The 26931-nt window shown below is 66.8% G+C and overlaps 5 protein-coding genes across 6 annotated transcripts; 3 read left to right on the top strand and 2 right to left on the bottom strand.

Moving 5' to 3' along the window:
* Window positions 1-4386: 4386 nt before the first annotated feature.
* EFNA1 (ephrin A1) lies at window positions 4387-7615 on the top strand. Its single transcript, XM_068995465.1, has 5 exons — window positions 4387-4513; window positions 5764-6059; window positions 6157-6222; window positions 6478-6528; window positions 6853-7615. Exons 1-5 carry the CDS (start codon window positions 4413-4415, stop codon window positions 6969-6971), a joined length of 633 nt encoding a protein of 210 aa, XP_068851566.1. The 5' UTR covers window positions 4387-4412; the 3' UTR covers window positions 6972-7615.
* Window positions 7616-8779: 1164 nt separating this feature from the next.
* SLC50A1 (solute carrier family 50 member 1) lies at window positions 8780-11283 on the top strand. 2 transcript variants are annotated; one of them, XM_068995228.1, is made up of 6 exons: window positions 8780-8897; window positions 9605-9682; window positions 9783-9906; window positions 9980-10138; window positions 10204-10323; window positions 10867-11283. In XM_068995228.1, exons 1-6 carry the CDS (start codon window positions 8833-8835, stop codon window positions 10966-10968), a joined length of 648 nt encoding a protein of 215 aa, XP_068851329.1. In that variant the 5' UTR covers window positions 8780-8832; the 3' UTR covers window positions 10969-11283. The 2 variants fall into 2 exon arrangements, with proteins under 2 accessions (XP_068851329.1, XP_068851330.1); XM_068995229.1 differs by lacking the exon at window positions 8780-8897 and adding an exon at window positions 8911-8965.
* A 2397-nt stretch (window positions 11284-13680) lies between these two features.
* DPM3 (dolichyl-phosphate mannosyltransferase subunit 3, regulatory) lies at window positions 13681-14368 on the bottom strand. Its single transcript, XM_068995300.1, has 2 exons — window positions 14290-14368; window positions 13681-13989 (listed from the first exon to the last, which is right to left on the bottom strand). The coding sequence occupies exon 2, from the start codon at window positions 13981-13983 to the stop codon at window positions 13696-13698; it is 288 nt and encodes a 95-aa protein (XP_068851401.1). The 5' UTR covers window positions 13984-13989; window positions 14290-14368; the 3' UTR covers window positions 13681-13695.
* A 665-nt stretch (window positions 14369-15033) lies between these two features.
* On the bottom strand, window positions 15034-16969 carry KRTCAP2 (keratinocyte associated protein 2). The gene is made up of 5 exons (XM_068995452.1): window positions 16859-16969; window positions 16228-16382; window positions 15851-15914; window positions 15547-15613; window positions 15034-15238 (listed from the first exon to the last, which is right to left on the bottom strand). The coding sequence occupies exons 1-5, from the start codon at window positions 16860-16862 to the stop codon at window positions 15118-15120; spliced, it is 411 nt and encodes a 136-aa protein (XP_068851553.1). The 5' UTR covers window positions 16863-16969; the 3' UTR covers window positions 15034-15117.
* A 480-nt stretch (window positions 16970-17449) lies between these two features.
* Window positions 17450-24877, top strand: TRIM46 (tripartite motif containing 46). Its single transcript, XM_068995453.1, has 10 exons — window positions 17450-17528; window positions 18953-19208; window positions 19743-20086; window positions 20587-20730; window positions 20852-20947; window positions 21065-21318; window positions 21411-21532; window positions 23406-23705; window positions 23790-24087; window positions 24223-24877. Exons 1-10 carry the CDS (start codon window positions 17466-17468, stop codon window positions 24596-24598), a joined length of 2253 nt encoding a protein of 750 aa, XP_068851554.1. The 5' UTR covers window positions 17450-17465; the 3' UTR covers window positions 24599-24877.
* Window positions 24878-26931: the final 2054 nt, after the last annotated feature.

Here is a 26931-nt window from a genome sequence, read left to right as displayed (position 1 = left end):
TAAAAGGATAAAAAAACGGACCCCTGTCACGGTGGCGTGCAGCACTTCCAGCCCTCAGAAGGGCCCTGGCCCTCCCGGGGGGGCTCCGGCCGGGACAGGCGTTCAGGAGAGCGCTGACCTCTGCCGTGCTACCCGCCTTGCCAGGCACAACAGCTCCATCCACGGGCTCGGTGCTCCCCACCACCGGCTCTGCTCCCACCGACCCCCCAGCACCGACAGGGAGCATCTGGCAGAGACCCGGTGCTTCCCACAGGAATGCAGCATGGACAGAAGAGCGCCTGCAGGTAAGGGCAGCGCGGGGAGCCCTTGGCACGCAGCCCTGGGGGTGCTGGGGTGGTGTTTGAGAGCAGCGGGGGCAGGAGAGCCTTCCTTGCCATCCTCACCAGCTGCACAGAGTGAGCAGACATGGGGTGCTGCAGCCCCATGGGAACTCCGGCATCACCCCCCCGACGCGTCTGGCTCTGCCGGGCATGCCGGCTCCTGCCTGTTTTGGGGGGATCTGGCAAGCGCTGGCGGCTCCTGTGGGATGGAGGATGCCCTCATCTCCCCCCCAGTGCCTTCAGCCAAGGGGATGTGGGGGGCTGGGTTGTGCCTGGGGTTAGAGTCTCATTTAAAGGGGGTGTTGCTGGGCCAACCAGACCCCCACAGCCCCCACAGGCACAGGAGAGTAGCCGTGGGCTCCTGACCCTGCACCGTTCGGGGCTGGGGGAGCCCAGTGGCCCCAGGGAGGGGACAGCCACTCTCCCCCCAGGGCAGCTTGGGAAGAGGGGCTGCGGCCCCGCTCTCGGTGTGGATTCCTGGGGAAAGGGGTCCGCAGAGCCGTGGCAGCGGGGCAGCCGCTCTCCCCCACCCAGCCGGCGCTGCTGGGCGGTGGCTGGGTGTCCCGCCGGCCCGGGCTTGTCCGGGTGCGGGAAGAGCCGACGAACCCGTCAGACGGGTCCTGGGAGCGCTCCCAGCAGGCGCCGGGTTCCCCACGTCCCCCCCGTGCTCCGACAGGCCTGGCCCGGCACGGAGCTGAAGTCCCTGCCATGGACCCCCTCCCGGGGTCTTGAGGTGCCACTGGCAGCTGTCTGCTGACCCAGGGCAGGGTGGGCATGGTGTGGCTGGGGCAGCACCACCGCCACTGCCAAGGGCCATATCCGGACAGGTGCTGTTTGCCAGAGACTGGCCACAGTCCCTGTCCCGGGGTGGTGCCATGCTGGTGGCACGTGGCATAGTGAGCCTGGCACAGCTCAGGTGACCAGTGCCCTGGGGGGGTGCAAGAGCTGGAGTCATCACCCTGGCATGGAGAGCTCTGCCTGCAGGATCCCTCCTGCCATTTGCCTCGACCCTGGCACCGCTTCTTGTGCATGCATGGCACCACCAATGGCTCCGTGGGCACCGGCCACCTGGCTCAGGTCTGCTTCATGCGCTAGGGCTGAGCACAGCAGGACAGCCCAGACCCACCAGGAGTCCTCTGGGGTGCTGGTGGACGGGATTCCCAAGCGCAGATGCCCCAAGTCAAGTGGGGGGCCCTTGTTGGGACCTCAGTGCTGAGGTCTGGGTGCCTCTTGGGTACTTGGGGGTTCCACAGCCTTGGCAGTAGATCCAGGCAGGGGATGTGTGCCAGAAGCAGCCGTGTGGCACAAGGCCCTGCCTCACCTCAGGGCAGCTCCCCAGCCCAGTCAGGGCTCTCTGCCCAAAGGCGTGAGGTCCTGGCACAGCTGGACAGCCCTGGGGCTGCGGCTCTGCCCCCACCAGGCTGGCATCAGGCCATGCCTACCTGCCATGCCTACCTGCCGGGCTGCACGCAGCCGGCACCGTGCGTCACCACGGCCTTCGCTCCTGGCCATGAACTGGACGGCTCCTCTTCCTCCCCCAGCCTTGCACCGGTGACGTCAGCCCAGTCAGGGGCCGGGGCACTTCTGGGTATCCCCAGCCAAGAAACCATAAACACTTTGTCACGAGTTCGGCGGCCTCTGGCCAGCCCCACCTGCCCCACACGGAGCACCAGCGATGTTTACAGCATGAAACGGCTTCACCTTTGTCCTGCCATCATGGGCACCAATCCCAGCCCATTGTCACCTGCTCCCAGGTGCCATGGCCATGACCACGTGCACCATGTACGCACCACCGCCGGCACTCCCGGTGCCACTGCAGGTGGGCACCCACCCTACCCGGGGTGCTGCCCACCCTGTGCCCCCACCACTGGGTCCCAAGGGAGGTAATGGGGCACCTCTAGCCTCAGCTTGTCCCTCAGACTGTCCTTGTCTTTCCACTCCTTGTCCTCCACCAGTGCTGTGGGCCAGGCATGGTGGTGACTTGGTGGGTCTTGGTGTGTCCATGTGGCCTCACTCCCAGCCCCTTCACTGTGTCCTGATGGCCTTGCTCCAGGGCTGGGGCCATGGCAGATGGGGCAGGGGAGCCCCTTGGCCAGTGGAGTTGGGTACCACATCCCAGTGCCACAGGATGGATCCGGCACGGTTCCCCAGGAGGCTCGTTATGCCCCTGGCAGGGCCAGCACAAGGCTTGAGCACCAGGGGCTGCCCAGCCCTCCCCCATCACTGCTGCCTGCCTTGGTTTCCCCAGGCACAGTCTGTCCCTGACGTGGAGGGGGCAGTACCAGGGCGATGCCGGGACCGCGGGATCGGTTCCCACCACCATCTGGCTGCACCCATCCCCGTGGCCTGCACGTGCCGCGCTCCAGCTCTGGGATGCCAGGGGTGTTCCCAGGAGGTGCTCCCCTGTACAAGCCACGGCAGCGCCGGCGTCCCGGGAACAGAGGCCTCACACTGTCATTATGGATGATGTCAGGCCTGGCCACAACCAGGGAGGATGAGAGAAAAGCAGCCGGTCCCCCTCCCTGGGAGCGAGGGCGTGGGGAGAGAGGCTGGGATGCACAGGGTGCAGGTGGGATGTGGGGCACCCGGCCCCACGGCCTGGGCACGCACGATCCCTTGGCTGTGGGAGCCACAGTCGCTCTCAGGTTACGGTGCCGGCGCCTGCCGGAGCCCCTGCCGTGTGCCAGGGGAGCGCTGCGCGCCCGCTGCGGCACAGGGCATGCAACATTACCCACAATCAATGGATCATTATGGAATAAACAAGAGGAAAGTTGTTTTGCAAATGCGGCTGAGTTATCGCTTCACAACACGCGGCGAAGCGTCGCGCGCCGGCCGGGACACGGATGGATCCATGTCAGAGCAAATGGGAGCCGACAGCGAGGCACCGCGCTCCTGCCAGGCAGTGGCAGCGTGCCCACTGTGCCCACCCCGGCTTTGCACCCACAGCACCTCGTCCTGCACCCACAGCTCTCCCTCCTGCACCCACAGCCCCCCTGTCCTACACCCACAGCACCTCGTCCTGCACCCACAGGCCCCCACCCTGCACCCACAGCCCCTCACTCTGCATCCACAGCCCCCTGTTCTGCACCCACAGCCCCCTGTTCTGCACCCACAGCCCGTCCTGCACCCACAGCCCGTCCTGCACCCACAGCTCTCCCTCCTGCACCCAAAGCCTCTCTGTCCTGCACCCAAAGCCTCCCTGTCCTGCACCCACAACCTCCCACAGCCTCATCCTGCACCCATAGCCCCCTATCCTGAACCGGCAGCACCTATTCCCACACCCACAGCCCCCCATCCTGCACCCACAGCACCCCACTCTGCACCCACAGCCCCGTCCTGCACCTACAGCTCCCCACCCTGCATCCACAGCCCCCTGTCCTGCACCCACAGCTCCCATCCTGCACCCTCGACCAGACCTCCCGGTAAGGAGGGTTCACTCTTCCTGGGCCTCCGAGGTCACTCTGTGGGGATCAGCCCGGGCTGCGCTCCAGGTGAAGGTGACCCCAGGGGGGACCGTGGGTGGTGGGTGCTGCCGGGGAGGACCTGCCCCCCCCATGCCGCGCCGGTGTGTGTGTGGGGCCCCTACCTGGTGTGGGTCACTTGTGGGGGGTGTCCCTGCTCTGTGCCGGTCTCCTGCAGGGGGATGGCGTGTGAGTATCGAGGGGGGTGGACCTGGAGCGCAGGGTGAGGGTGTGGTGCGAGGGGAGTGTGTCCCCTTGCCCGGTGCCGTTTCCGGTAGAGGGGCGGGGGTTTGTGTCCCCCTGCCCGGTCCCGGTGTGTGGGGGGGGTGTGTGTGTTTGTGTCCCGGCTAGTGCCGGTCCCGGTAGGGACGGTTTGTGTCCCCCTGCCCGGTGGCGGTCCCGGTGCTCGCCAGTGCGTGTTCCCGCCCGTGCTGGTCTCGGTGTGGGGGTGGTTTGTGACCCCTGATCGATACCCGTGGGGGGTGTGTCGTGTGTGTGTGTCCCCCCCCCGCCTCGTCCCGTGTGTTGTTGTGCGAGCGCGGGGCGGTGGCGGGGGCGGGGCGGCGGCGGGGCCGTACTTAAGGCGGGGGCGGGCGAGGGGCCGCCCGTGGAGCGCAGCACCCGCGGAGCGATGGGGCAGCCGGGGGTGCCCCTGGCCCTGCTGGGGCTGGGGCTGTGCTGGGCGGCGGCGGCCGAGCGGCACACGGTGTTCTGGAACAGCTCCAACCCCCGGTGAGTGACCCCCGCTTCCCACCGAGACCCCCCCCCCCCCGCAAACACGCACCGGGACAGGCACCGGCCGCCCCGAGGGCGCGGGCGGCGCCGCTCCGCTCCCCGGCGGCCTTTGTGCGGAGCGGGCGGCGGGACGAGGCGGCGGGGCCGGTGCGCAGCTCGGTGCGGGGGCGGCGGGGCCCGTGCGGGGGGCGGCGGGGCCGGTCCAGGTGCGCCCGGGGGGGCCTTTCCGTTCCCAGGGCCGTGCGAAGGGGCCGCTTCCTTCCCGCGGGGGGGGGCGCGGCGCCAGCCCCGGCGCCGGCCCCGGGGACCGTGTTGACAAACACGGGGCAGGATGTGCGGGGGGGTAGACCTGGATCGAGGGCCCCCCTCGCTCACCGGCCGCCGGGGCTGCGGGGGGACCCCATCCCAAGCAACAGCCCCACAGGTTCTAGGGGTGCCTCCGCCCGCTCCTGAGCCGTGATTTCCCCTTGGTTGTGGGCGTGCTCCCCTAGGGCATGACCTCTCTCAGGCTCTAGGAGTGTCCCCCTTGGCTTTCGGGGAGCCCCCCTCACTCTCCAGACCCCCAGGCTGTGGGGGTGCCCCACATTTAGGCACCCGTGGGGGTGCGTGGGGCTTCCCCTCCCTCCCTGGCCTAAGTCAGTCCCTCCCCAAATTGTGGGAGTTCTCCCCTCTCCCCAGGCCGTGTCCCCCACGACTGTAGGACTCCCCTAGGTTGTAGGGCTGTGCCCTCTGGGTCCCCCCACAGGGTTTGGGGAGCAGGGGGTGCCCCCATGGGGGGCTGAGCCCTCTCTAGGCCACCACAACCAGCGAGATGGGGACCCCGTGGAGGGCCCCCAGCGTGCCCCCCCCGGCTGGGGTGTGGGGCGCAGCTGGAGCCGGGCTGGCTGCCCCACGGCGAGAGCCGCGACGCCTCCTGCTCCGGCAGCGCTGGGCCGGGCAGGGTGCGGGCAGGGTGCGCGTCCCAGCGGGTCCCCTCCCTCTCCCCAGCTCTCGGGAAGCGCTGGGAAGTGGGGTGCGCTCACCACTCACTGCCGGGGGGCCAAGCCGGAGGGAGAGTGAAGCGGGGGTTGGCCTTTAAAAACTATTCCAGGTGCTGCAAGGCTCAGCACAGGGGAGGGTGGACCCAAGGGTGCCCCCACCCAGCGCTGCCGTGGGCAGGGTGCTGGCCCCCCTGGGTGTGGGGATTTGGGGCTGCAAGTAAGGCCCCTAACCCGGAGCTGACCCCCCCGCCCTCCCTCCGGCCACAGGTTTCTGTGGAGTGACTACACAGTGGAGGTTCGTCTCAACGACTACCTGGACATCATCTGCCCCCACTACGAGGAGGGCAGCGTGGACCCCCGGGCCATGGAGCGCTACACGCTGTACCTGGTGGAGCTCGAGGAGTACCAGGCCTGCAAGCCCCGCTCCAAGGAGCAGATCCGCTGGGAATGCGACAAGCCCAGCGCCCTGCACGGCCCCGAGAAATTCTCGGAGAAGTTCCAGCGCTTCACTCCCTTCACGCTGGGCAAGGAGTTCAAGGAGGGGCATAGCTACTACTACATCTGTGAGTGCTGGGGGGCTGCAGGGGGGGCTCCGAGGTGCTGCAGGGAATCCCCATCTGGCTCCCCCCACCCCTGGCTAACCTGCCTCTTCCTTCACAGCCAAGCCCATCCACCACCACGGTGAAGCCTGCCTGAAGCTGAAGGTGACGGTGACAGGCAAAGGCAGTGAGTATCACAACCCCCTCAGGGCTCCCCCCCGCGTCCCCCCCTTCCCGCTCGCGGCGCCGGTGCCCAGTGTGGCCTTGGCTGCGCTGAGTCACGCCCTGGACGTGGCCTCTGGCCAGCCCGGGGTGTGAGCACGCGCGGCTTGGCCGGGAAGGTGTTGGGGGTGGAGGGGGGGGGACAGCCCACAGTGAAACAGGATTTTGGGAAGGTTGGGGTGCTGCCCTTCCCTGGCGTGACCCCCTGTTTGTTCCGCAGCTCCGGCACCGCCTGCCCCGGCCTCGACACAGAAGGGGAGGATCCAGGCAGGTGTGTTGGGGGCTGTGGGTTGGGGCTGAGCCAACTTCCCTGCCGGGGACACAGGGGGTTCTGGGGGGCACCAGGCTGAGCCCAGCTACCTTCCTGGGGGGAGTGAGGCAGGTGGGGGAGCACTGCCCTGAGCGCAGCCACCCTCATGGTGGGACAGGGGTTTGCCAGGGACATTGGGCTAAGCCCAGCTGCCTCTCCTGGGGGCCCCTGGAGCTGGCTGAGGTACTGAGGCTGGTGACAACCCTCTGCAGGGGTGATGTGCTGCTGGTTTGGGGTACGGCTCATCTTCTGGGGGTGCTGACGGCTCCTCTCTTTCCCCCGCAGACGACGCGGCCGCACACGTGCTGAGGAGCGTGGGGCAGAACTCAGCCATGCGCAGCAGCAGCCGCCCCTTCACCTTCATCAGCCTCCTCCTGCCCCTCCTGGTGCCACAGGGGCTCTGAGCCGCCCCTCGTGCCCGGACCCACCAAGGCTGTGGCCACTGGGGACCCCCGTGGTCCCCGCACATCTGCCCCGGGTGCCCTGCCCTGCGCACGTCTGGGCGAGGAAAGGATTTGTCAGTATTATGGGGCTGGAGGGCCCAAAGCCATCGGAGCAGCTGGAGCCTTCAGGCTTCCTTGGCCCTTCCAGGATGGTCCTGGCAGCCAGAGGCCAAGCGGGAGCCTGGAGCTGGAGGGGCTAAAGTGCCCCGGACTGGAGAGGGGCAGGGGGCTGGCACCCCTGCCCCACAGCTGAGTTTGCCCACCACCCTCGGGGCTCTCCCCGTGGTGGGCTTGGACTGGAATGTGTCCTGCAGGCGGGGACATGGGGGTGGCCAGGTGACACCGGTGCAGGGGGCTGCTTACCCCCAGCGTCACTGGCTCGGAGAGCACAGACAGGCTGGACATGCCCCGCAGCCAGGGGAGCAGGGTTTTAAGAAACATCCCACTCCCCACTGTGCTGCACCCCTACCCCATCCTTCATCCCCTGGCCCTTCCCCATCCCTCCCCTCCGCTGGGTGCCGGAGGGGCCCCCCAGCACCCCCTTTGTACAGCTTTCTAACATGGGACTTTTTATACCATTGTCGGGAATAAATAACCGAAACCACGCTGAGCTCCTGAGACGTCCCCCACCCTCCTGGGCCAGGCTCTCCCGGCCCCTGTGGGGGGTTGGGCTGGTTAATTAATTAATTGGCTGGTGTTTGCACGGGGCTGTAAAGTGGCCAAGTGCCACAGTGGCTGGCACTGTCCCCGGCTTTATCTGGTGACACAAAGGCCTCCCCTGAGCGTGGGGGCCCCTCCCCCTGCACGGGAGTGAGCTTCCAGGTGGGGGGCAGTGGCTCCTGGGACAAACCCCGCTGGAGTGGGACAGACCCCATGGGATGGGACAAATCCCACCGCTGGTGAGGAGGGGGCTGAGCCAGAGCCCCCGGGGCTGGGCAGGGGACGCAGCCTGGCTGCACCCCAGGGACCCCCACAGGGGCCGGTGGGTCCCTGGGGACATGTGGCCTTGGGAAGGGAGTGAATCTCACGGATATAAAGATGGGGGATCACAAAGGAGTGACCCCAGGGATGTAGGGCCCTGAGGTGTGAGACAGGGTGGGTGCAGGGAGCTGGGATCACAGGGATTTGAGGCCCCTGGAATTGGGGACCCTGGGGAGCACAAGGGTCCTGGAGAGGTGAGATCTTAGGGAACTGGGGTCACAGGGATGCCTGGCACCTGAATGTGGGGGACCCTAGAGATGGAGGGTTGTGGAGAGGTGGGATCTTGGGGTCACAGGCACGAGTGAGCCCCAGGATGTGTGGGGGCACCCTGGGACTGGAAACCCATGGAAATGTGGATCCCAGGGCTGCAGGATCCTGAGGAATTGTTGTCACAGGAATGTGTGACACCTTGGGGGGGAGGGGGGGGGGCGTGGGAAGCTGGGGTCGCGGGGATGTGTGAGCCCAGGGCTGTGAAATCTGGGCCATCAGGGTGACCCGTGGGACGCCAGGACATGAGGCCCCTGGACTTGGGGGGACCCCAGGCCTGGAGTGGGGCACTCAAGACACGAGACACGCGGGCTGCTCCCCCCAGCTACCCCCTCCTCTCCCCCCCCCCTTCAAACCGGCCCCGGTGCTCTCCCCGTTGCCGCCCGGGTGCCCGCGGGGCGGTCGCGACGGTACCGGCGCTGCTCCCCCCGCTCGGTGCCGGCTCCCCGCCGCCCCTCCCCGCCCGGTGCGCGGCCGGTCCCTCCCCGGTAGTGCGTCCCGCCCCGCCCCGCCCCGCCGCGGGCAGCGCCGCCCCCGCCGCGCTCCCGCCGGTGTCCGGTGCCCGGTGTCCGGCATGGCCCCGGCGGTGCTCGCCGGCGTCTGCCTGGCCGCCACCCTCGCCATGTTCGCCACCGGCCTGTGAGCGATCGGCGGCGGCCCCGGGCGGGGGCGGGGGCGATGGGGAACGCACCGGGACCGGCTCGGGGGTGCAGTGAGGGCCGGGGGCGCTGGGGGTGCATGGGGGAGGACCCCAGGGCCGGTTTTGGGGTGCAGCGGGGACCTCGGGAGGGGGATTTGAGGGTGCAGCGGGGCCCGTGGGGGGGTGAGGGTGCAGTCAGGACACCAGGGCCGGTTTTGGGGTGCAGTGGGGCCCATGGAGGGGTGAGGGTGCAGTCAGGACACCAGGGCCGGTTTTGGGGTGCAGTGGGGCCCATGGAGGGGTGAGGGTGCAGTCAGGACACCAGGGCCAGTTTTGGGGTGCAGTGGGGCCCATGGGAGGGTGAGGGTGCAGTCAGGACACCAGGGCCGGTTTTGGGGTGCAGTGGGGCCTGGTGGGAGGGTTGGGGGTGCAATGGGTAGGGCACCAGGGCCGGTTTTGGGGTGCAGTGGGTGCCATAGGGGGGTGCAATAGACAGGGCACCAGGGCCGGTTTGGGGGTGCAGTAGGCCATGGATAGCTGGTGCAGAGGGACTGGGGGTGTGATGGGGATGGTGCTGAGTCCAGTTTTGGGGGTGCAGAGGGAGGAGAGTGGAGGGGTGCAGTGCCTGCTGGCTGCAGGGACTGGAGCCTCCCCCACCCCAGCACTGCCAGGCACCCAGGAGGTCGCTGCCCCCCACTCTCCCCAGGTCTGACCTGCGCCAGATTTTGGCGACCAAGAGTGTGGAGAACATCCAGTTCCTGCCCTTCCTCACCACTGATGCCAAGTACAGCGGGGTCGGGCCCTGGGGAGGGGGGGTCACATATATTCGAGGGGCAGGGGAGATCCCCAGGCTGCAGCCAAGTGCCTGTGCCATGTCCCTGCAGCAACCTGAGCTGGTTGGGCTACGGCTGCCTGAAGGGGGACGGGACACTGATCACGGTCAACGCCATTGGGGCAGCTCTGCAGACCCTCTACATCCTGGTGTATCTCTACTACAGCCCCGCCAAGGTGGGGCAGGGGCCTGGGGTGATGGGGAGCATGGGGGATCCTCATCCTGACGTCCCCCCGCTGTCCCTCCCAGCGCTCCGTGCTGCTGCAGGTCCTGCTGCTCCTGGCTGTGGTGGTCACTGGCTACGGCTACTTCACCATCCTGGTTGACACGGGGACGCGCCTGACACACCTGGGGCTCTTCTGCAGCATCTTCACCATCACCATGTACCTGTCACCGCTGGCTGACCTGGTGTGTGGGGCTTGGCAGAGCTGGGGGTTGCCAGCCCAGGCCCTGCCTGACATATGTTCCTGCAGGCCAAGGTTGTCCGGAGCAAGTCGACGCGGTGCCTGTCCTTTCCCCTGACTGTCACCACCTTTGTGGCCTCCAGCAGCTGGACACTCTATGGCCTGCAGCTTCACGACCCCTACATCACAGTGGGTTGGGGTGGTGGAAAACCAAGGGGTGCCATCCCATCCCACTCTATCCCATCTCATCCCATTCCCATCCCATCTCATCCTGTCCCAAACCATCCTGCTCCATTGCATCCCACGCAGTCCCATCCCCATCCCATTCCACCCTTCTCCATCCCACCCCACTCTATCTCATCCTGTTCTGTCCCCATCCTGCCCCATCCCATTCCCATCTCACCCCATTCCACCCTATCCCTAAACCATCCCACCCCATCCCACTCTGCCCTATCCCATCCCCATCCTACCCCATCCCATTCCACTCTATCCCATCCCATCCCACCCTACCCTATCCTATCCCATTCCACCCCATTCCCCTCTCATGGCTCAGCTGAGCACTTGGCTTGGGGCTGGCCCTGTTCAGCACCGTCTGTGTCACCCAGCCAAGGGTGACAAGGCTCAGTACGATGACTATTGATTTTAATTAATTAGCTGGGATGGGGCCAATAAACCTCTGCCGGCACTGCAGGGGGAGGGGTACATGCACTCTCCCCCCATGTCCTCCCACAGGTCCCCAACGTGCCAGGGATTGTCACCAGCCTTGTGCGGTTCTGGCTCTTCCAGCGGTACAGGCCAGAGCAGGACAAGCCCTACAGCTCCCTGCCCGCCTGAGAGGTCCCCTAAGGAGCACCCCAACTCTGGCCTGGGCTGGCCCCACCGCCGAGCCCCGGGTGCCACCACTGTCCCCTTGGCCGCTCCCAGTGGGACACCAGGAAGGACCTCCTGCCTCCAGCCCTGCGTCCTTCAGCGATGGCCAGGGAGCTCTCGGCGATGCCTTTGGGGTGCCGTAAGCCCCTCACATCCCAGGGTGGGAGGATAGTTTTCCATGCCCACGGCCCTGCCTGGCACCAGGATGGGGCTTCCAGGGGCCCAGGTGTCTCTTTTGTACGGATTCAAGTGCCTTTTAATAAATCAGAGACTTCCCAGCGCCTGGTTCTTGTACCTCCCTCCTGGTGCTGCTGCAGAGGATGGTAGAGCTCTTGACCATACAGCTGCTTTGGGAGCTCCTTGTGGCCAACCAGGGGCTGCTTATGGCCATACAGGGGTTGCTTGTGGTGGGGGGCTCATCCTGACACCCCCTGGGCTCTGGCAAACCCTCACCAGGCATCAGCCCTGGTGTTGGGCAGAGGGCTGGGATGGGGCCACGAGGGAACCCCAGGGAAGACAGCGCTGACGGGGTCCTGCTCTGACCCCCCTGAGCTACGGGAGCCTCACAGTGTGGGGGTAAAAGCCGGTGGAGCTGACAAGCAGCCACCATGCCAGGAACTGGGAATCGATGGGAATCCTTGCTAAACCCCCGTGGATCGAGCGGGCCTGGATCAAACATCGATCCTACGTCGATTAACCAATTAACAGCGATCCGGAATGAAGATATCGGCTGGTGCCTCGGTGGAGAGGCAGGAGGGGCCAAATCACACAGCAGACACCGGAGCCTCGCAGAAGGTGACCCCCACCCCGTGCAGGAGAACCCCAGGAGCGAGGAGCCCACACTCCAGCCAGATGCCACCCTTGGGATGAAGGATGCGGTGCCGGCGACCTCGGCAGGAGCTGTGGCTGTGCCTCAGCTGCTTGTGCACACCTCACACACAGCCTGGAAAAACCCATCCAGAGGGACGGGGCCGAGCCGAGCGCGGTGCCAAGGGAGGAAGGACGAGCTCCCAGCGTGCTCTGTCTTGCCCCTGTGGAGCTCTGGCCCAGTGGGGAGGAGCCCCCCGCTCCCCCCAGCAGTGGGAGCAGCTCCCAGCCCGGCCCCACAGCCTCGGGAAAGGGCAGCTTTCCCCACTGACACGCCTTGGCTGCCGACCGGTCGCTCCGGCTGCCCCGTGCCGGGAGCGGCTCTGACGTGGCCACTCGTGCCAGGCCGGAGGCAGCTCCCGGACGCTGCCATGCAGGGAGGAGCCGCCGCCAGGCTGCTGGCACATGGGCTGGGAGTAGCTCCTAATGGCCATGAGTAGAGGCCCTGGATTGCCCTGAGTAGCCCCTGGATGACCACAAGTAGCCCCTTGAAGGCCATGAATAGCCAGGGAATGGCCATGAGTAGAGGCTCTGGATTGCCATGAGTATCCTGCACAGGGTCATGGGTAGCTCACAGATGGCTGTGAGTAGCCCCTAGATGACCACTACTAGCCCCTGATGGTCCTGAGTAGCTTGCAGAGGGCTTTCAGTAGCCCCTGATGGCCACGAGTAGCCCCAGGATGGGGCTGGATGACATGAGTAGCCTGCAGAGTCATGAGTAGCCCCTGCATGACCACAAGTAGCCGCTGGATGGATATGTGTAGCCCCTTTGAATGATCACGAGGAACTCTTGGTTGGCTGTGATTAGCCGCTGATAACCCTGAGTAGCCCCTGACGACCCTGAGTAGCCCACACAGGGCCGTCAGTAGCCCCGTCAGTGCACTGCTGTCCTTGTGCTGTGGTCCTGACTCCACCAAGGCCCCACGTGGCCAAATCCAGGGCAATGTCATCCCCCAACCATCCCCGTGCCCAGCGAGCGCTGGGAGCTTCCCACCCTGTTCCCACCAGCCTTTGCTGCTCAGGAAACAGCTAATTAGCTGCTCCTGCTAATTAACCCGATCCTCCCTCCCGCTCCCAACTGCTCCTTTCTGCAGAGGATACACAGCTGCTAATTAAAATCCCAAAGTCCTTTGGCTGGAGGAGCTGGCGGCTGCCAGGGCAGCAGGTCCCGGCACATCGGGTCAGAGAGCAGGGATGGGGGTCCCCAGGAGCGGGGGCCCCCCCCAGACGGAGCCCCTCAGCCCTCCCTCTTCCCAGTGAAGCCCAGTGCGGTGCTGTGGATGGGCAGAGGAGTCGGGGGAGCTCCCCCCGAGCTGCCGGGGGAGGGGGGACACCACGCCGCGATTTAAAGGCTGTGTCGCCCGCCCCACCCTGCCAGTCCCTCTCCTCCTTCCCGGGAATGCGGCCAGCAGGATGGGATGAGCTCCTCCAACTCCCACCTGCCGGGGATGTGAGCCGGGAATGTGCTTGGGCTCTGGGGCACGGCCTGGTACCGCATCCGACTCCAGAGCCAGGCTCCAGGGAGCTCAGGGAGGGAGAGGCAGGGCAAGACCAGGTACGGGGTGGGGGTTCCCTGCAGCCCCTCAGAGTGGTGGGAGAACTGGGCCTGCATGGAGACCCCACCCTTCACAGAGACCCTCCCCGAACCCCCCCCCCCCCCCTCACACCGCTGAGAGCTGAGCGATTTCCCGGGAGAGCCAAGAGATTCCCCCGGGGTGGCTTCCAGCAGCGCCCGTGCCCACAGCCCCCCGCGTCCCTGGAGCCCCCCGGTCCCGCCGTGTCCCGGGATCACAGAACAGCACCGGCAGCTGCCGTCCCGGGGCTTTATTGGGGTCCGAGGCGCAGCCCCCGCCGCCGCAGGTCGGCCCGCGCCGCCCTGATGTGCTCCTGCAGCTCGGCGGCCGCCTCCTCGCAGTCGTTGAAGGTGGCCAGGCGGTAGCCCACGGTGGCCAGGGAGTAGCAGCCGAAGGCCACGAGCAAGTAGACGGGCAGCGGCAGCAGCGCCTGGCGGAGCGGGGCCGGCGGCTGCAGCCCCGGCGGGGCCAGAGCCAGCGCGGCCCAAGCCGAGCCCAGCAGGGCGAGTCCGCACAGCCACTGCCCCAGCTTGGTCATGGCGGCCTGAGGGGAGACGGGCTGTGAGACAGGAGCGGCGAGAGCGGGACCCATGAGAGGAGCAGAGGGGGAAAAGGGGAGAGAGGGGACGGGGGGAGAAAGCGGGGCGGGGGGGGAGGGGCAGAGAAGGAAGGAGGAGGGAAGCCCGGAGAGTGGAGCCGGGAAAGACGGGCCGCCCCGCGCCGGGCCCAGTCTCCGCCGGGGCCTCCTGACCGGAGCGCGGCCCCAAACCCCTCTGGGCCGGTACCGGCCGCACCCCTCCGAGCCCCCCCCTCCTCAAAGACCCGGACCCAGCCCCGCCCCCACCTGGCTTGGTCCCGCTCCCGGTCCTGGTCCCGCTCCCCGCTCGGCGCGGCGGTGACGTCACGGTAGCGCCGCGCGCGAGGGCTGCCGGGAGCTGTAGTTCCACAGAGGAGCGGCCGCGGGCGCCCCCTGGGGGCGGGGCACGGCACCACCGGGACCCCGCCGGGACCCCGGGTCCGGCCCCGCTCCCGGTGCCGCAGGAAGCGCCGGGCTTTGTCGGCCGCGGCCGGGGCCGCAGGAAGCATCTGGTTTCCTCCACGTCCGGCCGGAGGGGTGCCAGGGGCCTGGCGTGGGAGCGAGTCCCGCCCGCCCTCCCACGGCTGCGGGGACCGTGCCGTTCCCACCCCCCCACCGGGGCAGCCCCGGTGCCCCCCCACACGGTGTCCTGTGGAGGGCACAGATGAGTCTGTGATCCCCTGCCAAGCCCAGCAGCCTCGGCTGTGCCAGCGCAGGGGCCTGGTGGCAGCTGGGGCTGCAGCCCGAGCCACTGGGACCCCCACAGCCCCCCTGCCCGCTCCAGAGTCTGCAGCTCCAGAGTCTGCTCCAACCTGCCTGGCTCCACTGGGATCTTCCTCCCCTGCAGGTCTGGGCAGACAAGATGCCAGCAGCACATCTTGCCCCCCTTGGCCACCCTCAGCTTCCCTGGGCGACCCAGAACCTACCCCAGGCTCCAGGGCCACTCCCAGCCACACCAGTGCACAGCAGGGGCAGGAACGGGGCCAGGAGCTGGTGAAGGGGACAAGAAGCTACAAAGAAATGGCTTTATTGGGCAGGGGGGAGTCCCGGATCGGCCACAGGGAGGGGGCTGCCCCAGGAAGGGGCATCGGGACATCAATTTCTCTTCCTGCCCTTCCCGACAGCCTTGGCAGGAGCAGCGACGGGCGCTGTGGACTGGTAGAGAGTGGAGGAGATCTTGTTGATGTAGTAGAGACCGACCATGGAGAAGATGAGGCTACGAGGGCAGAAGGAAAGAGGGTGCTCAGCTGCTGGGCACAGGAACACGCCAGGCTCACCCCAACACCTTCCCTGGGTCCCACTCTCCTGCCCTTCCTACACCAACACTTTCCCCTTGGATCCCACTCTCCTGTCCTTCCTAAACACCCTCCCTTGCCTCCCACTGTGCTGCCGTTCCCACCAGCCCCCTGAGGGTCTCTGGCAGTCCTGGCCCTGCCCAGCATCCCGCCCTTCTCCCAGGGTCACCCGTGATCCCTCGGGGTCCCCTTGATCGCTCCCCGCCCTCCAGGGCAGCTCTGGACATACCAGGTGGTCACACAGACCCGGTGGATGAGGCCAGAGGCGAACAGGGCCAGCAAGAGGCAGGTGAGGACTGTGGAGAACCAGAAGACACACGATGCTGCAGGGCTGCCCCCGATGATGGGGGAGGCCGTGGCTGCAGCAGCAGCATCATTTCCCCCAGGCCCAGCAAAAGCTCCAGGGGAGTTGCCACAGTTCCAGGGCAGGGCTGGGACCGTCCAGTCCCACTGCTGGAGCACCCTCAGCCCTTCCACAGGCCTTTGGACACCGATGTGTTCCCGCTCCCCTCCTGAGCTCCCACAGCACTTACTCTCGGGGAATATCTTGGCCTGGAAGCCCTTCCCAAAGATGAGGTTCTCCAGGTTGTTGAAGGCCTGGTTGTGGGGTTAAGGGAAAGAACGGGATCCTGCTGTCCTCCCATCTCCCATCCTCTCTGCTCCAGCCCCACTCCTGGCCTCTGGACTTGCTCCCGTCCCCCCACTCCCATCCCACAGCCCTGCTCCCAGCCTCTGGACCCACTCCCAGCCCCTGGCCCTGCTCCCAGCCTCTGGACCCACTCCCAGCCCCTGGCCCTGCTCCCCACCACCCCCTTGGTTCCGTTTCCAGCCCCCTGACACGGTGCCCTGGCCCCACTCCCCGCCAGCCCCGTTTCTGTCCCCCGGTCCCACTGCCGGTCCCCAGGGATGCAGTGAGGGAGCAGACGAAGAGCGCGGAGCCCAGCAGCCCGCCCTGGATCGTGAGCCACTCGGTGGAGGCGAGCTGCCGGCTGTACATCTGCATCCCGGCGAACAGCAGCAGCGACAGCAGCGACGACAGCGCCAGGGACGTGCCCGTGCCTACGGCTGCGCCCCGGGGCCGACTCAGCACCGGCACCAGGACCGGGCCCGGCACCTGAGCCCAGCCTGCATCCATAGGGCCGTCCCGTGCTCCCCGCCCCCGCTACCCCCCTCATTCCCTCATTCCCCCATTCCCCCAGCCCAGTTACCCCCCCACTCCCGTTAACGCCCTCCCCGTTACCCCCGTGCCCCCAATACCCCTCCACTCCCCTCGCCCCCGTTCCCCCCTGCCCAGTTACCCCCCGCTCCCGTTACCGCCGTGCCCCCCCTGCCCCGGTACCCCTCACTCCCCCCCTCCCCCCTGCCCCATTACCCCCGCTATCGCCCCTACCCCCGGTCCCCCTCCCGCCTCGGTTACCCACCTGCCCCGTTACGCCGCGTCCCCCTATTACCCCCGTTACCCCTCGTGCCCCCCTTGCCCCCGTGGCCCCCCATTCCCCCCCATTCCCCCGTTACCCCCCCCCCCCCGTGCCCCCCTTTACCCATGGTGTCCCCAGCCCGTCCCGGTCCGGCCCCGGTGCCGCCGTTCCGCGCACGCGCACTGCGGCCGCGCGCAGGGGGGACACGGCAGCAGCGCCGGGCCGCGCCACCGCGCGTGCGCGAGCGGCCCCGCCCCTTCCCTGCCCGCGCGGCGGCGCGCGCGCCCCCCGGCGGCCGGGAGTGGCACTGCAAAGTCCCCGCCGCACGGAGCGCCCTCTGGCGGCCGGGACACGAACAGCGCGGGGACGGGACCCCCGCACCCGGCCCCGGCACCGAGCCCGGGACCCCCCCCCACCCCGGGAGCACCGCCGGTACCAGTGCCACGCTCATCCTGCCCGCAGCCCACCCCAGGCGCCTCTCCCCGAGCGTCGCCCGTCGGGGGATGCCCGCGTGTGCGGCGAGAGCACCTCCGCGCCGACCCCCGCCACCGGTGCCGCCCCTCCGGTGCCTCCACCACCCCCCGGTGCCGGCGGGGCGGGCGCCGCCGAGCATGCGCGCCGCCACCCCCCGCCCTCCCCCCGGCTCCGCCGCTCCCTGCAACACACCGGGGCGATCGCGGCCGCCGCTGCTGCCGCTGCCGCCGCAGGCACGGGCGCGGGGAGCGGAGCCATGGCCGAGGGCGAGGACCTGCAGACCTTCACCTCCATCATGGACGCGCTCGTCCGCATCAGCGTGAGCGGCCGCGGTGGCGGCGGGGGGGCGGACAGGGGTCCTCCGGGACCGGGTCGCCGTGGCAACGCGGCGGGGACGGGGTGGGGGGGAGGGCGATGCCCTTGAGGGGTGGGCGGGCAGCGGACCCGCACCCCGACTCACCGCAGCGACCTCCGGGGAGGGCCGTCATCCGGACCCCCCCACACCGAGCCACGGTCGAGCCGGGAGCACCGGGTGCAGAGGGGGCGGCCCCATCCTGGCCCCGATCTTGGTGCCCAGCCCGGTCCTGGCGCTGGTTCCAGTGCTGGGCCCAATCCGGGCTCTGCTGTGGGTCCAGCCCCAGTCCCCATCCTAGCCTCCTCCATCTCCACCCTGGCCCCCATCTCCCTCTCCATCCCAGTTCCAATCCCAGCACCCATCCCAGTCCCCATCCCCATTCCAGCCCTGGGTCCCATCCTGGCACTGTTCCCAGTGCTGGACCTCATCGCCATCCCAGCCACCATTCCCATCCCAGCCCTGGGCCCCATCCTGGTGCTGATCCCAGTGGTGGTCACCATCCCCATTCCACTGCCAGTCCTGATACTGGCCTGATCCTGGCCCTGCTCTGGGCCCAGCCCCAATCCCATCTCCATCCCAGGCCTGAGTCCTATCCGGGTTCTGATCCCAGTGCTGGTCCTGATTCTGACCATGCTGCTGGTCCCAGGCCTGATCCTGGCTCCGATGCTGGCCCTGGTGCTCATCCTTGCCCCCAGCCCCAGTCCTGATACTGGTCCTGGCTCTGGTTCTGTTCCCAGGCCCGATCCTGACCCTGCTGTGATCCCAGCCTCAGCCCCCAGCCCCATCCCTGTGCTGGTCCCAGTGCTGATCCTGATCCTGCCCATGCTGCTGGTCCTGGGCCAGTGCTGGCCCCAGTCCTGGTCCTGGTGTGGCCCCAGTTCCCATCCCCAGTCCAGCCCTGGGCTTCATCCTGGTGCTGGCCCTGGTGCTGTTCCTGATACTGCTCCCAGGCCTGATCCTGGCGCTGCTGCTGATCCCAGCTCCATTCTTCATCGCAGTGGCAGCCCTGATCCTCATCCTGGTGCTGGTCCTAGTGTTTGTCCTCATCCTGTCCCTGTTGCTGGTCCCAGGCCTCATCATTGCCCTGATGATGGTCCCAGTCCTTGTCTCCATCCCAGCCTGGGTCCCAGTACTGGTCGTGGTCCTGATACTGATCCTGGCCCTGGTGCTGGTCCCAGCCTGATCCCGGTCCTGATGCTGATCCCAGGCCCTGATCCCAGTCCTGATGCTGATCCTGGCCCTGGTGCTGGTCCCAGCCTGATCCCGGTCCTGATGCTGATCCCAGGCCCTGATCCCAGTCCTGATGCTGGTCCTGGCCCTGGTGCTGGTCCCATTTGGTCTCGGCCCCGTTCTGCTACCGGCGGATGACACTCCCGCTCTCTCCGCAGACCAGCATGAAGAACATGGAGCGGGAGCTGGTGTGCCCGGTGTGCAAGGAGATGTACAAGCAGCCTCTGGCACTGCCCTGTACCCACAACGTGTGCCACGTGTGTGCCAGCGAGGTGCTACTGCAGCACGGCCACCTGTGCTGCGACCCCACCTCCGAGCCCACCTCGCCTGCAGCCACCCCGTCCACCCGCAGCCCCCGCCTGGGCCGCCGGGCTGTCCCCAAACCCGACCGGCTCGACCGCCTCCTTAAGTCAGGTGGGGCTGGAGAGGGCAGCAGAAGGGACAGGGGCAACAGAGGGGATGGGGATGGCTGGAGACAACAGGGGTGGCTGAGGGGGTGGGGACAGGGATGGCTGGAGGGGTTGGGGACAGCTGGAGGGGATGGGGATGGCTGGAGGGGACAGAGATGGCTGAAGGAGAGGGGGATGGCTGGAGGGGACAGGGATGGATGGTTGGAGGGGATGGAAATGGTTGGGGGAGATGGGGACAGCAGAGGGGACAAGAATGGCTGGAGAGGACAGGGGTGGCTGGAGCGGATGAGGACAGAGATGGCTGGAGGGAACAGGAGGGATGGAGGGGAGGGAGATGGCTGGAGGGGATGGCAGAGGGAATAGGAACAGCAGAGGGGATGAGGATGGCTGGAGAGGATGGGGACAGGGATGATTGGAGGGGTTGGGAACAGGGACAGCTGGAAGGGATGGAGATGGGGATGGGGACAGCACATCAGGAGGGCTGAGGGACTCTGGGGCCTCGTGCCCTGCTGACCCCCTCCCTGCCTCCCTCCCACAGGCTTTGGCACCTACCCAGGGCGCAAGCGGGGTGCTGTGCACCCCCAGACCGTCAGCTTCCCGTGCCCCGCCTGCCAGCGGGATGTGGACCTGGGCGAGCGGGGCCTGGGCAGCCTCTTCCGCAACCTGACGCTGGAGCGGGTGGTGGAGCGGTACCGGCAGACCATCAACATCAGCGCGGCCATCATGTGCCAGTTCTGCAAGCCCCCGCAGCTGGAGGCCACCAAGGGCTGCACGGAGTGCAAGTCCAGCTTCTGCAATGAGTGCTTCAAGCTCTACCACCCCTGGGGCACCCAGAAAGCCCAGCACGAGCCCACGCCCCCCACCCTCACCTTCCGCCCCAAGGTACGGCCTCCCCGTGGGTCCTCCTGCCCCGATGGGGGATTAAGGCTGAGAGAATGGGGTTTGTTCAGCCTGGAGAGGAGAAGCTTTGGGGTTACCAGATTGTGGCCTTCTAGTATCTGAAGGGCACTTTTGGAAAGGTGGGGCCAGAGTATTTACAAGAGCCTGGAATGACAGGACAAAGGGCAGTGAGTTCAAACTGAAAGAGTAAGTTTAGGTTAGATATTAGGAAAAAATTCCTATAGTGAGGGTGGTGTGGCACTGGAACAAGTTGCCTGTGGAAGTTGTGAATGCCCCATCCCTGGAAGTGTTCAAGGCCAGGGTGGGGCTCTGACCAACAGGCTCGAGTTGAGGATGTCCCTGCTCATGGAACAAGATGATCTTCAAGGTCCCCTTCCACCCCAAACCATTCCATGATTCTAAGATTTGGGGGTGCAGGGGTGGGACTCTGCAGGGCTGGAGCGGGGTGCGGAGCCCCGCTGAGCCCCGCTGTGCCCGCGCAGGGGCTGATGTGCCCGGAGCACAAGGAGGAGGTGACTCACTACTGCAAGACCTGCCAGCGGCTGGTGTGCCAGCTCTGCCGTGTGCGCCGCACCCACACCAGCCACAAGATCACCCCGGTGCTCAGCGCCTACCAAGCCCTCAGGGTAAGGACTGCTGGGGCCGGGCTGGGGCCCTGTGGGGAATTGGGGGCACTGCAGAGCCCCAGTGCAGATGGGGGGTGTGGGGTAGGGGCTGCCAGCACCACGTCTCATCACCTTCCTGCAGGAGAAGCTGACGAAGAGCCTCGCCTACATCCTGAGCAGCCAGGACACGGTGCAGACCCAGATTGCCGAGCTGGAGGAGACAGTGAAGCACACCGAGGTAGGGGCAGAGGGCACCCGTCTGTCCCTGAGCTGTCCCTAGGTGGCACAGCCAGCCCAGTCCCCTCTGGTCCCAGGACATGCCACACGTTGACCCTGCCATGTCTGTACCCGGCAGGTGAACGGCTCACAGGCCAAGGAGGAAGTGTCACAGCTGATCCAGGGACTCTGTGCCATGCTGGAGGAGAAGCGGGCCACCCTGCTGCAGGCCATCGAGGAGTGCCAGCAGGAGCGGCTGGCCAGCCTGCACGGCCAGATCCGGGAGCACCAGGCCATGCTGGAGAACTCGGGCATGGTGGGCTATGCTCAGGAGGTGCTGAAGGAGACTGACCACCCCTGCTTTGTCCAGGCTGCCAAGCAGCTGCACAACAGGTGCTGGGCTGCGGGCACGGGGCTGTTGGGGGGGTCAGGGCCCTCTGGTGCCCGAAGTGTCACCGTGACATCCCCTCTCTCCTGCGCTGCAGGATCCTCAGGGCCACCGATTCGCTGCAGAGCTTCCGTCCTGCAGCCAACGCCTCCTTCAGCCACTTCCAGCTGGATGTCAGCAGGGAGCTGAAGCTGCTCACCGACCTGGCCTTCATCCGAGGTAAAGGCAGCGGCACCCGGGCACCGGCTGTGCCCCGTGCCGAGGCGCAGCCCCCGCGGGCAGAGCGGGTCCCTGCCCGCCTTGGAGCTCCAGCTCAGCCGCGGCTGCCCAGGGCCACGCTCGGGCAGGCGCTCGCGGATCTGCCGGTGCCCCCTCCCCGTCAGGGACAGCCCCCGCCCCAGCAGCCCCCAGAGATATCCCTGCCCTGCCCTGTGCCAGGGCATCCGGGCCAGGGGCAGACAGGCAGGGCCGTGGTGCCAGGTGAGGGCAGCAGGAGTGCCGGAGGGTGAGTACGGAGCTGCCCCGCTGCCGGGCAGGCGCTTCCCGCAGGGCAGGAGCCGCGGGGCCCTGCCGGACCCGCTGGCGACACGTTTCAGACCTGCTTCTACCTCTCTTTGTTTATAGGCTGCGGCCGCTGCCGAGGCGTCACCGAAGTAACTGAGGCAAGTCACACCCCTGCCCCAGAGCCGCCCCACTCTCTCTTCCCATCCCTCCATCCCGCTCCCACCCCGGCCCCGCTCCGCCGCCATCCTCCATCCCCGTCCTGCCCGCCGGCGCTGGCAGCCGGTGGCTCTGCCTCCTCCATCTGCCGCCGCTCCTCCTGCCCTCCCACCCCCTCTCACTCCATTCCCATCCCCATCCTCGCCCCATTTCCATCCCCCTCTCGCCCCATTTCCATCCCACTCCTTGCTCCATTTCCATCCCCTTCCTTGCCCCATTTCTGCCCCCCTCTCACCCCATTTCCGTCCCCTCTCACCCTCTTTTTATCCCCTTCCTCACTCCATTTCTGTTCCACTCTCACCCCACTTCTGTCCATATCCTCACCCACTTCTGCCCCATTCATCACCCCATTTTCTCCCCCCTCCTCATCCCATTTCCGCTCTCTCTTGCCCCATTTCAACCCCATCCTTGCCCTATTTTCATTTCCTTCTCACCCCATTTCCATTCCTCTGCTTTCCATTTCCATCCCAGTCTCACCCCATTTCTCACTCCATTTTCATTCTCTCCTTGCTCCATTTCCACCCCTCTCCTTGTTCGATTTTCTTCCCTCTCTTGTCCCATTTCCATCCCCTTCCTTGCCCCATATCTGTCCTCCCTTCACCCCATTTATGTCCACATTCTTGCCCCATTTGTGTTCTTCTCTGCACCCCATTTCTGTCCCACTGTCACCCTATTTCCATCCTCTTCCTCACTCAATTTCCACTCCTCTCCTTGTCCCATTTCTTCCCCCCTTGCCCTGTTCCCATCTGCCTCCTTGTCCCATTTCTGTCCCTTCCTGCATCCCATTCCCACTTTGTCCTTGCCCCATTGTTGCTCCATTTCCATTCTCCCTCTTTCTGTATTTCCATCCTACTCTCACCCCATTTCTGTCCTCTTCCTCTCCCCATTTCCATCCCTCTCCTTGCCCCTTTTCTACCTCCCTCCTCATCCTGTTTCCTTTCTCTTCCTTGCCCTATTCCCATCCTTCCCTTACCCTTCTCCCACCCGCCATCCCCTCATCTCTCCTTCCCACCCTGCCTCTGTTCCTGCCAGTACCTTCTACCACCCTCCATCCCCATCTCCTCCTCCTCCTCCTCCCCTTCCGCTGCCTCCACTCTCTCTTTCTCTCTCTCTCTCTCTCTCCTCCCTCCCGACTTGCACTCGGCCTGTCTGGTCCCTGGAGCCCCACAGCAGCAGCTCCTCTGTCCCCCTGACTCTCGCTCTCCTCCGGTGCCGACACACGGTCTCCGCAGTCAGACCCCTCTAGACTCCGCTGGTTGTGCGTCCGTCAGTCCGTCCGGAATCCCGGAATGCCCCCTCCCTGCGTCCGGCCGCCTCCCCGCCTGCGGGGCAGGGGATGCTGCCTGATGCCCGCCGCTGCCTCTCCCCGCAGCGCCCGAGGCCCCCGTCATCGACACGCAGCGCACCTACACCTACGACCAGATCTTCCTGTGCTGGCGGCTGCCGCAGCACTCGCCGCCCGCCTGGCACTACACGGTGGAGTTCCGCAAGACCGACACCAAGGCCAAGGGGCTGAAGCTGTGGCAGCGGCGGGAGGAGGTGCGGGGCACCTGCGCCCTCGTCGAGTACCTGGACACCGACAGCGTCTACGTGCTCCGGGTGAAGGGCTACAACAAGGCGGGCTTCGGGGACTACAGTGAGGACATCTACCTGCACACGCCGCCCGCCCCGGGTGAGAGGGGATGCGGGCTTGGGTCACCCCAGAGCGCCCCGCTGTGCTGTCCTGCTCACCCTCCTCTTCCTCTCCTCCCCGCAGTCCTCAACTTCTTCCTGGACAACCGCTGGGGCTTCAACCGGGACCGGCTGGCCATCAGCAAGGACCAGCGCGCGGTGCGCAGCGTCCCCGGCATCCCCATGCTCTTCGCGGCCGAGCGCCTGATGACCAGCTGCCACCTGTCCATCGACCTGGTCATCGGTGACGTGGCCATCACCCAGGGCAAGAGCTACTGGGCCTGCTGCGTGGACCCCAGCTCCTACCTGGTGAAGGTGGGCGTGGGGCTGGAGAGCAAACTGCAGGAGTGGTTCCAGGTGCCACAGGACGTGGTGAGCCCCAGGTGAGCGGGGCGGTTTGGGGGTGCAGGGTGTCCTCTGCCTGTTCCTGCCTCCCCAGCGGGCACTGGGGTGTGAGGGGAGCTCCAGGCTGTCCCGTGGGTGTTGGCACCAGGACTCACCTGTCCCCCCCTCCTCAGGTATGACCCCGACAGTGGCCACGACAGTGGGGCAGAGGACACGACAGTGGAGGCACCTCCTCCCTACGCCTTCCTCACCATCGGCATGGGCAAGATCCTGCTGTCGCACGGCTCAGCCCTCACGTCCCGCGACCCCAACGGCTGCACCGTGCCCTTGCCCCCGCGCATCGGCATCTGCCTGGACTACGAGCAGGGCAAGGTGAGCTTCTACGACGCCGTCTCCTTCCGTGAGCTCTGGGAGTGCGGCGTGGACTGCTCGGGGCCCGTCTGCCCTGCCTTCTGCTTCATCGGAGGGGGGGCCCTGCACCTCCAGGAGCTGGTGGCCAACAAGCAGGAGCGGAAAGTGACCATCGGGAACTTCGCCAAGCTGGACTGATCCGTGCCCACGCTCCCCGCACGCTGCCGGCTCTGCCCCCCGGGCACCCCGCGAGTGCCAGAGCCTGGGGGGGACACAAGTGGGCAGGGAGCAGAGCATAGAAGGGGTGGCCCCAGCCTTGCCACCACTGGGGACAGGCCAGGTGTTTGTTTTGTGGGATGGGGGGGATGGGGACAGCTTTGCCGTCCCCTCCTCACCCTGTCCGCCTGCCCCTAGCTCCAGCTCAGCCCGAGGCTGCTCTGGGCTGGGGCTGTGGGCAGGGCTGGCAGAGGGTCAGCCCTAGAGATGGGTCAGGGAGGGGGACGGGGCTGCGCAGGGAGGGGGGTGGAAAGTGAAAGTGGGGTGACAGTGGAGGGGAGAGACTGGGTGCTGGTTGGGGTGGGGGAGGCAGCTGGGGCGGGGGAGAGGGCGGGGGGAGGCTGGGCTGGAACAAGGTGTGAAGATGTTTTGTAAAATGGCTCGTTTTCAATGTGGATCATCTGGCTGCAGCCAGGCACCGCCCCTGGGCACAGCCACCGCGGGGTCCCTCCCGTGAGCTGCTGGGCACCTCAGTGCCCCCTGCTCTGCCCTGTCCTTGGGCAGCAACGTGCCTGGCCAGCCCTGCCCGTGCCCCGCCTGCACGTGCTCTGAGGGCCACGCTTGGCTCCCGTTACACCGCTCGGTGCCAAACCGCACCCAGCTGGGGGGGGCTGGGGCTGCGGGGTCCGGATCCGACCCTCCAGGGAGCCCCAGTGCCGCGGGGGCTGTGCCGGCAGTCCCACGCTGGGATCCGTCCGAGCTGCTGTCATTTCTCCTGGGATCTGTTACAACAAACGCTGTATTTTCATGGTTTCCTACAATAAACTGCGATGCCAGACTCCTCCGGAGCCTCCCTGCCACAGGAGGGCCGTGGGGCCGGGCTGTCCATGGGGCCAGACTAGGCATGGGGTCAGGGTGCCAAGGGAGCGAGGGTCTTGGGGCTGGGTTGGCTGTGGGGTCACAGGACTGTGGGGCTGGGCTGGCCATGGGGCTGTGAGACCAGGCTGTCCACGGGACCAGGGGGCCGTGGGGCCGGGCTGCCCTTTGGGCTGTGGCCAGCAGGCACCAACCCTGCCCAGCCCGGGCAGTGCTGACGTGTCAGATCATACCCGTGCTCTGCCCGGCCACGTCACACCCATCACAGGGTGTCAGGGGGCTGCTGGACCGGCCATCTCCCCACTGGGCCTAGAGCAAACTCCTGCAGCATTACTGGGGAGTCCCAAGGGTGGCCAGCCCAGCCAGGGGGGCTGCTGGGTGCTGAGGCATCTCCTCTGAGTGGGTATTGGAGCTGGACCCCCCACCCAGGTGCTCTGCGTGGCAGGTGGAGGGGCTGCAAGTGGGGCAGGGCCCAGCCTGGGTGGGTGCCAGTCCCTGGAGATCCTGGCCCCCAAGCTGGAAAGGGAGGGAGCCATGGGGCTGAGCTCTCTGCCAGCAGGCAGCTCTTTGCAGGGCCCAGCCCTGCAAATCAGGCTCCTGTTCTGATTCCTGGGGCCCTGCCCAGGGCTGGGGGGGCTCACTGGGGCAGCAGCAGTCCCAGGCACACCCCTTCCCCCACGGGGCTCTGCCCTAGGCACACAACCCCATCCCCAGCTGGCAGAACAGATGTGGGGGGGTGCCACACTGTGCTAGAGCCCCCCATCAGTGCACCCCCCAACCCCACAGCAGTCACAGGGCACCAGGCATCCCTCCATGCTCCAGAGACCCCCAGCCCCTTGCCTGCACCCCAGCACAGCTCTGGTACCTCCCAGCACATGCCAGGGTCCCTGGGCACCTGGCACAGCCATGGGCCCCACCCAGAGCCCACAGGCTGTGGCCAAGGGACCCATCAGCTGCCCGCTGCTGGGCTGCTCCCGGGGCTGCTCCTGGCCAAGCACTGGCTCCGTGCCTGCGCTCACACGGGATTTCTTTGGGGGAGGTTTGGTTCCTTGTTTTTCTGCCTTTTCAACGGTTGCCAAAACCCTCCCAGTGCCCAGGAACAGGCCCAGCCCAAACTGGGGCTGCCAGGGGGCCACCACCGCACTCCAAGCATGGCTGTTCCCAAGGTTTGTACCCTGGCACACGGCCTCCTGGGGTCACCACACAGCCTCTTCTTCCAGCACCCCCCAGAGCCTTTTTGGGGCTCACTGAGCGTTTGGAAGACCCCGAGCCCAGACGGGCAGGGGCCAGGAGCAGGACACGCCGCGTGCACCCAGGGACACACGTGCAGCTGCACGGCCCCGTCAGCACCGGCGCATTCCGCCTGTGCAGCCGTGGGGAAACCGGACGCGTCAAACGAGACACGTCTGACCGTGAACAGAAACCGAGAGCACAGGAGG

Source organism: Aphelocoma coerulescens, chromosome 25 (genome assembly GCF_041296385.1).
Source record: "Aphelocoma coerulescens isolate FSJ_1873_10779 chromosome 25, UR_Acoe_1.0, whole genome shotgun sequence".
Taxonomy (NCBI): domain Eukaryota; kingdom Metazoa; phylum Chordata; class Aves; order Passeriformes; family Corvidae; genus Aphelocoma; species Aphelocoma coerulescens.
Note: the sequence above shows the minus strand (reverse complement) of the source record. Positions and strands in the feature narration are given on the sequence as shown.

Coding starts and splice junctions, on each gene's coding strand:
- EFNA1 (XM_068995465.1), top strand. CDS start 4,413: ATGGGGCAGCCGGGGGTGCCCCTGGCCCTGCTGGGGCTGGGGCTGTGC. Junction 6,060..6,156: donor GCATAGCTACTACTACATCT/GTGAGTGCTGGG, acceptor CTTCCTTCACAG/CCAAGCCCATCCACCACCAC. Junction 6,223..6,477: donor GACGGTGACAGGCAAAGGCA/GTGAGTATCACA, acceptor TTTGTTCCGCAG/CTCCGGCACCGCCTGCCCCG.
- SLC50A1 (XM_068995228.1), top strand. CDS start 8,833: ATGGCCCCGGCGGTGCTCGCCGGCGTCTGCCTGGCCGCCACCCTCGCC. Junction 9,907..9,979: donor TCTACTACAGCCCCGCCAAG/GTGGGGCAGGGG, acceptor TGTCCCTCCCAG/CGCTCCGTGCTGCTGCAGGT. Junction 10,324..10,866: donor TTCACGACCCCTACATCACA/GTGGGTTGGGGT, acceptor GTCCTCCCACAG/GTCCCCAACGTGCCAGGGAT.
- DPM3 (XM_068995300.1), bottom strand. CDS start 13,983: ATGACCAAGCTGGGGCAGTGGCTGTGCGGACTCGCCCTGCTGGGCTCG.
- KRTCAP2 (XM_068995452.1), bottom strand. Junction 15,614..15,850: donor GGCCAAGATATTCCCCGAGA/GTAAGTGCTGTG, acceptor GGTTCTCCACAG/TCCTCACCTGCCTCTTGCTG. Junction 15,239..15,546: donor CGGGTCTGTGTGACCACCTG/GTATGTCCAGAG, acceptor CTGCCCTCGTAG/CCTCATCTTCTCCATGGTCG.
- TRIM46 (XM_068995453.1), top strand. CDS start 17,466: ATGGCCGAGGGCGAGGACCTGCAGACCTTCACCTCCATCATGGACGCG. Junction 21,533..23,405: donor CGACCTGGCCTTCATCCGAG/GTAAAGGCAGCG, acceptor CTCTCCCCGCAG/CGCCCGAGGCCCCCGTCATC. Junction 23,706..23,789: donor GCACACGCCGCCCGCCCCGG/GTGAGAGGGGAT, acceptor TCCTCCCCGCAG/TCCTCAACTTCTTCCTGGAC.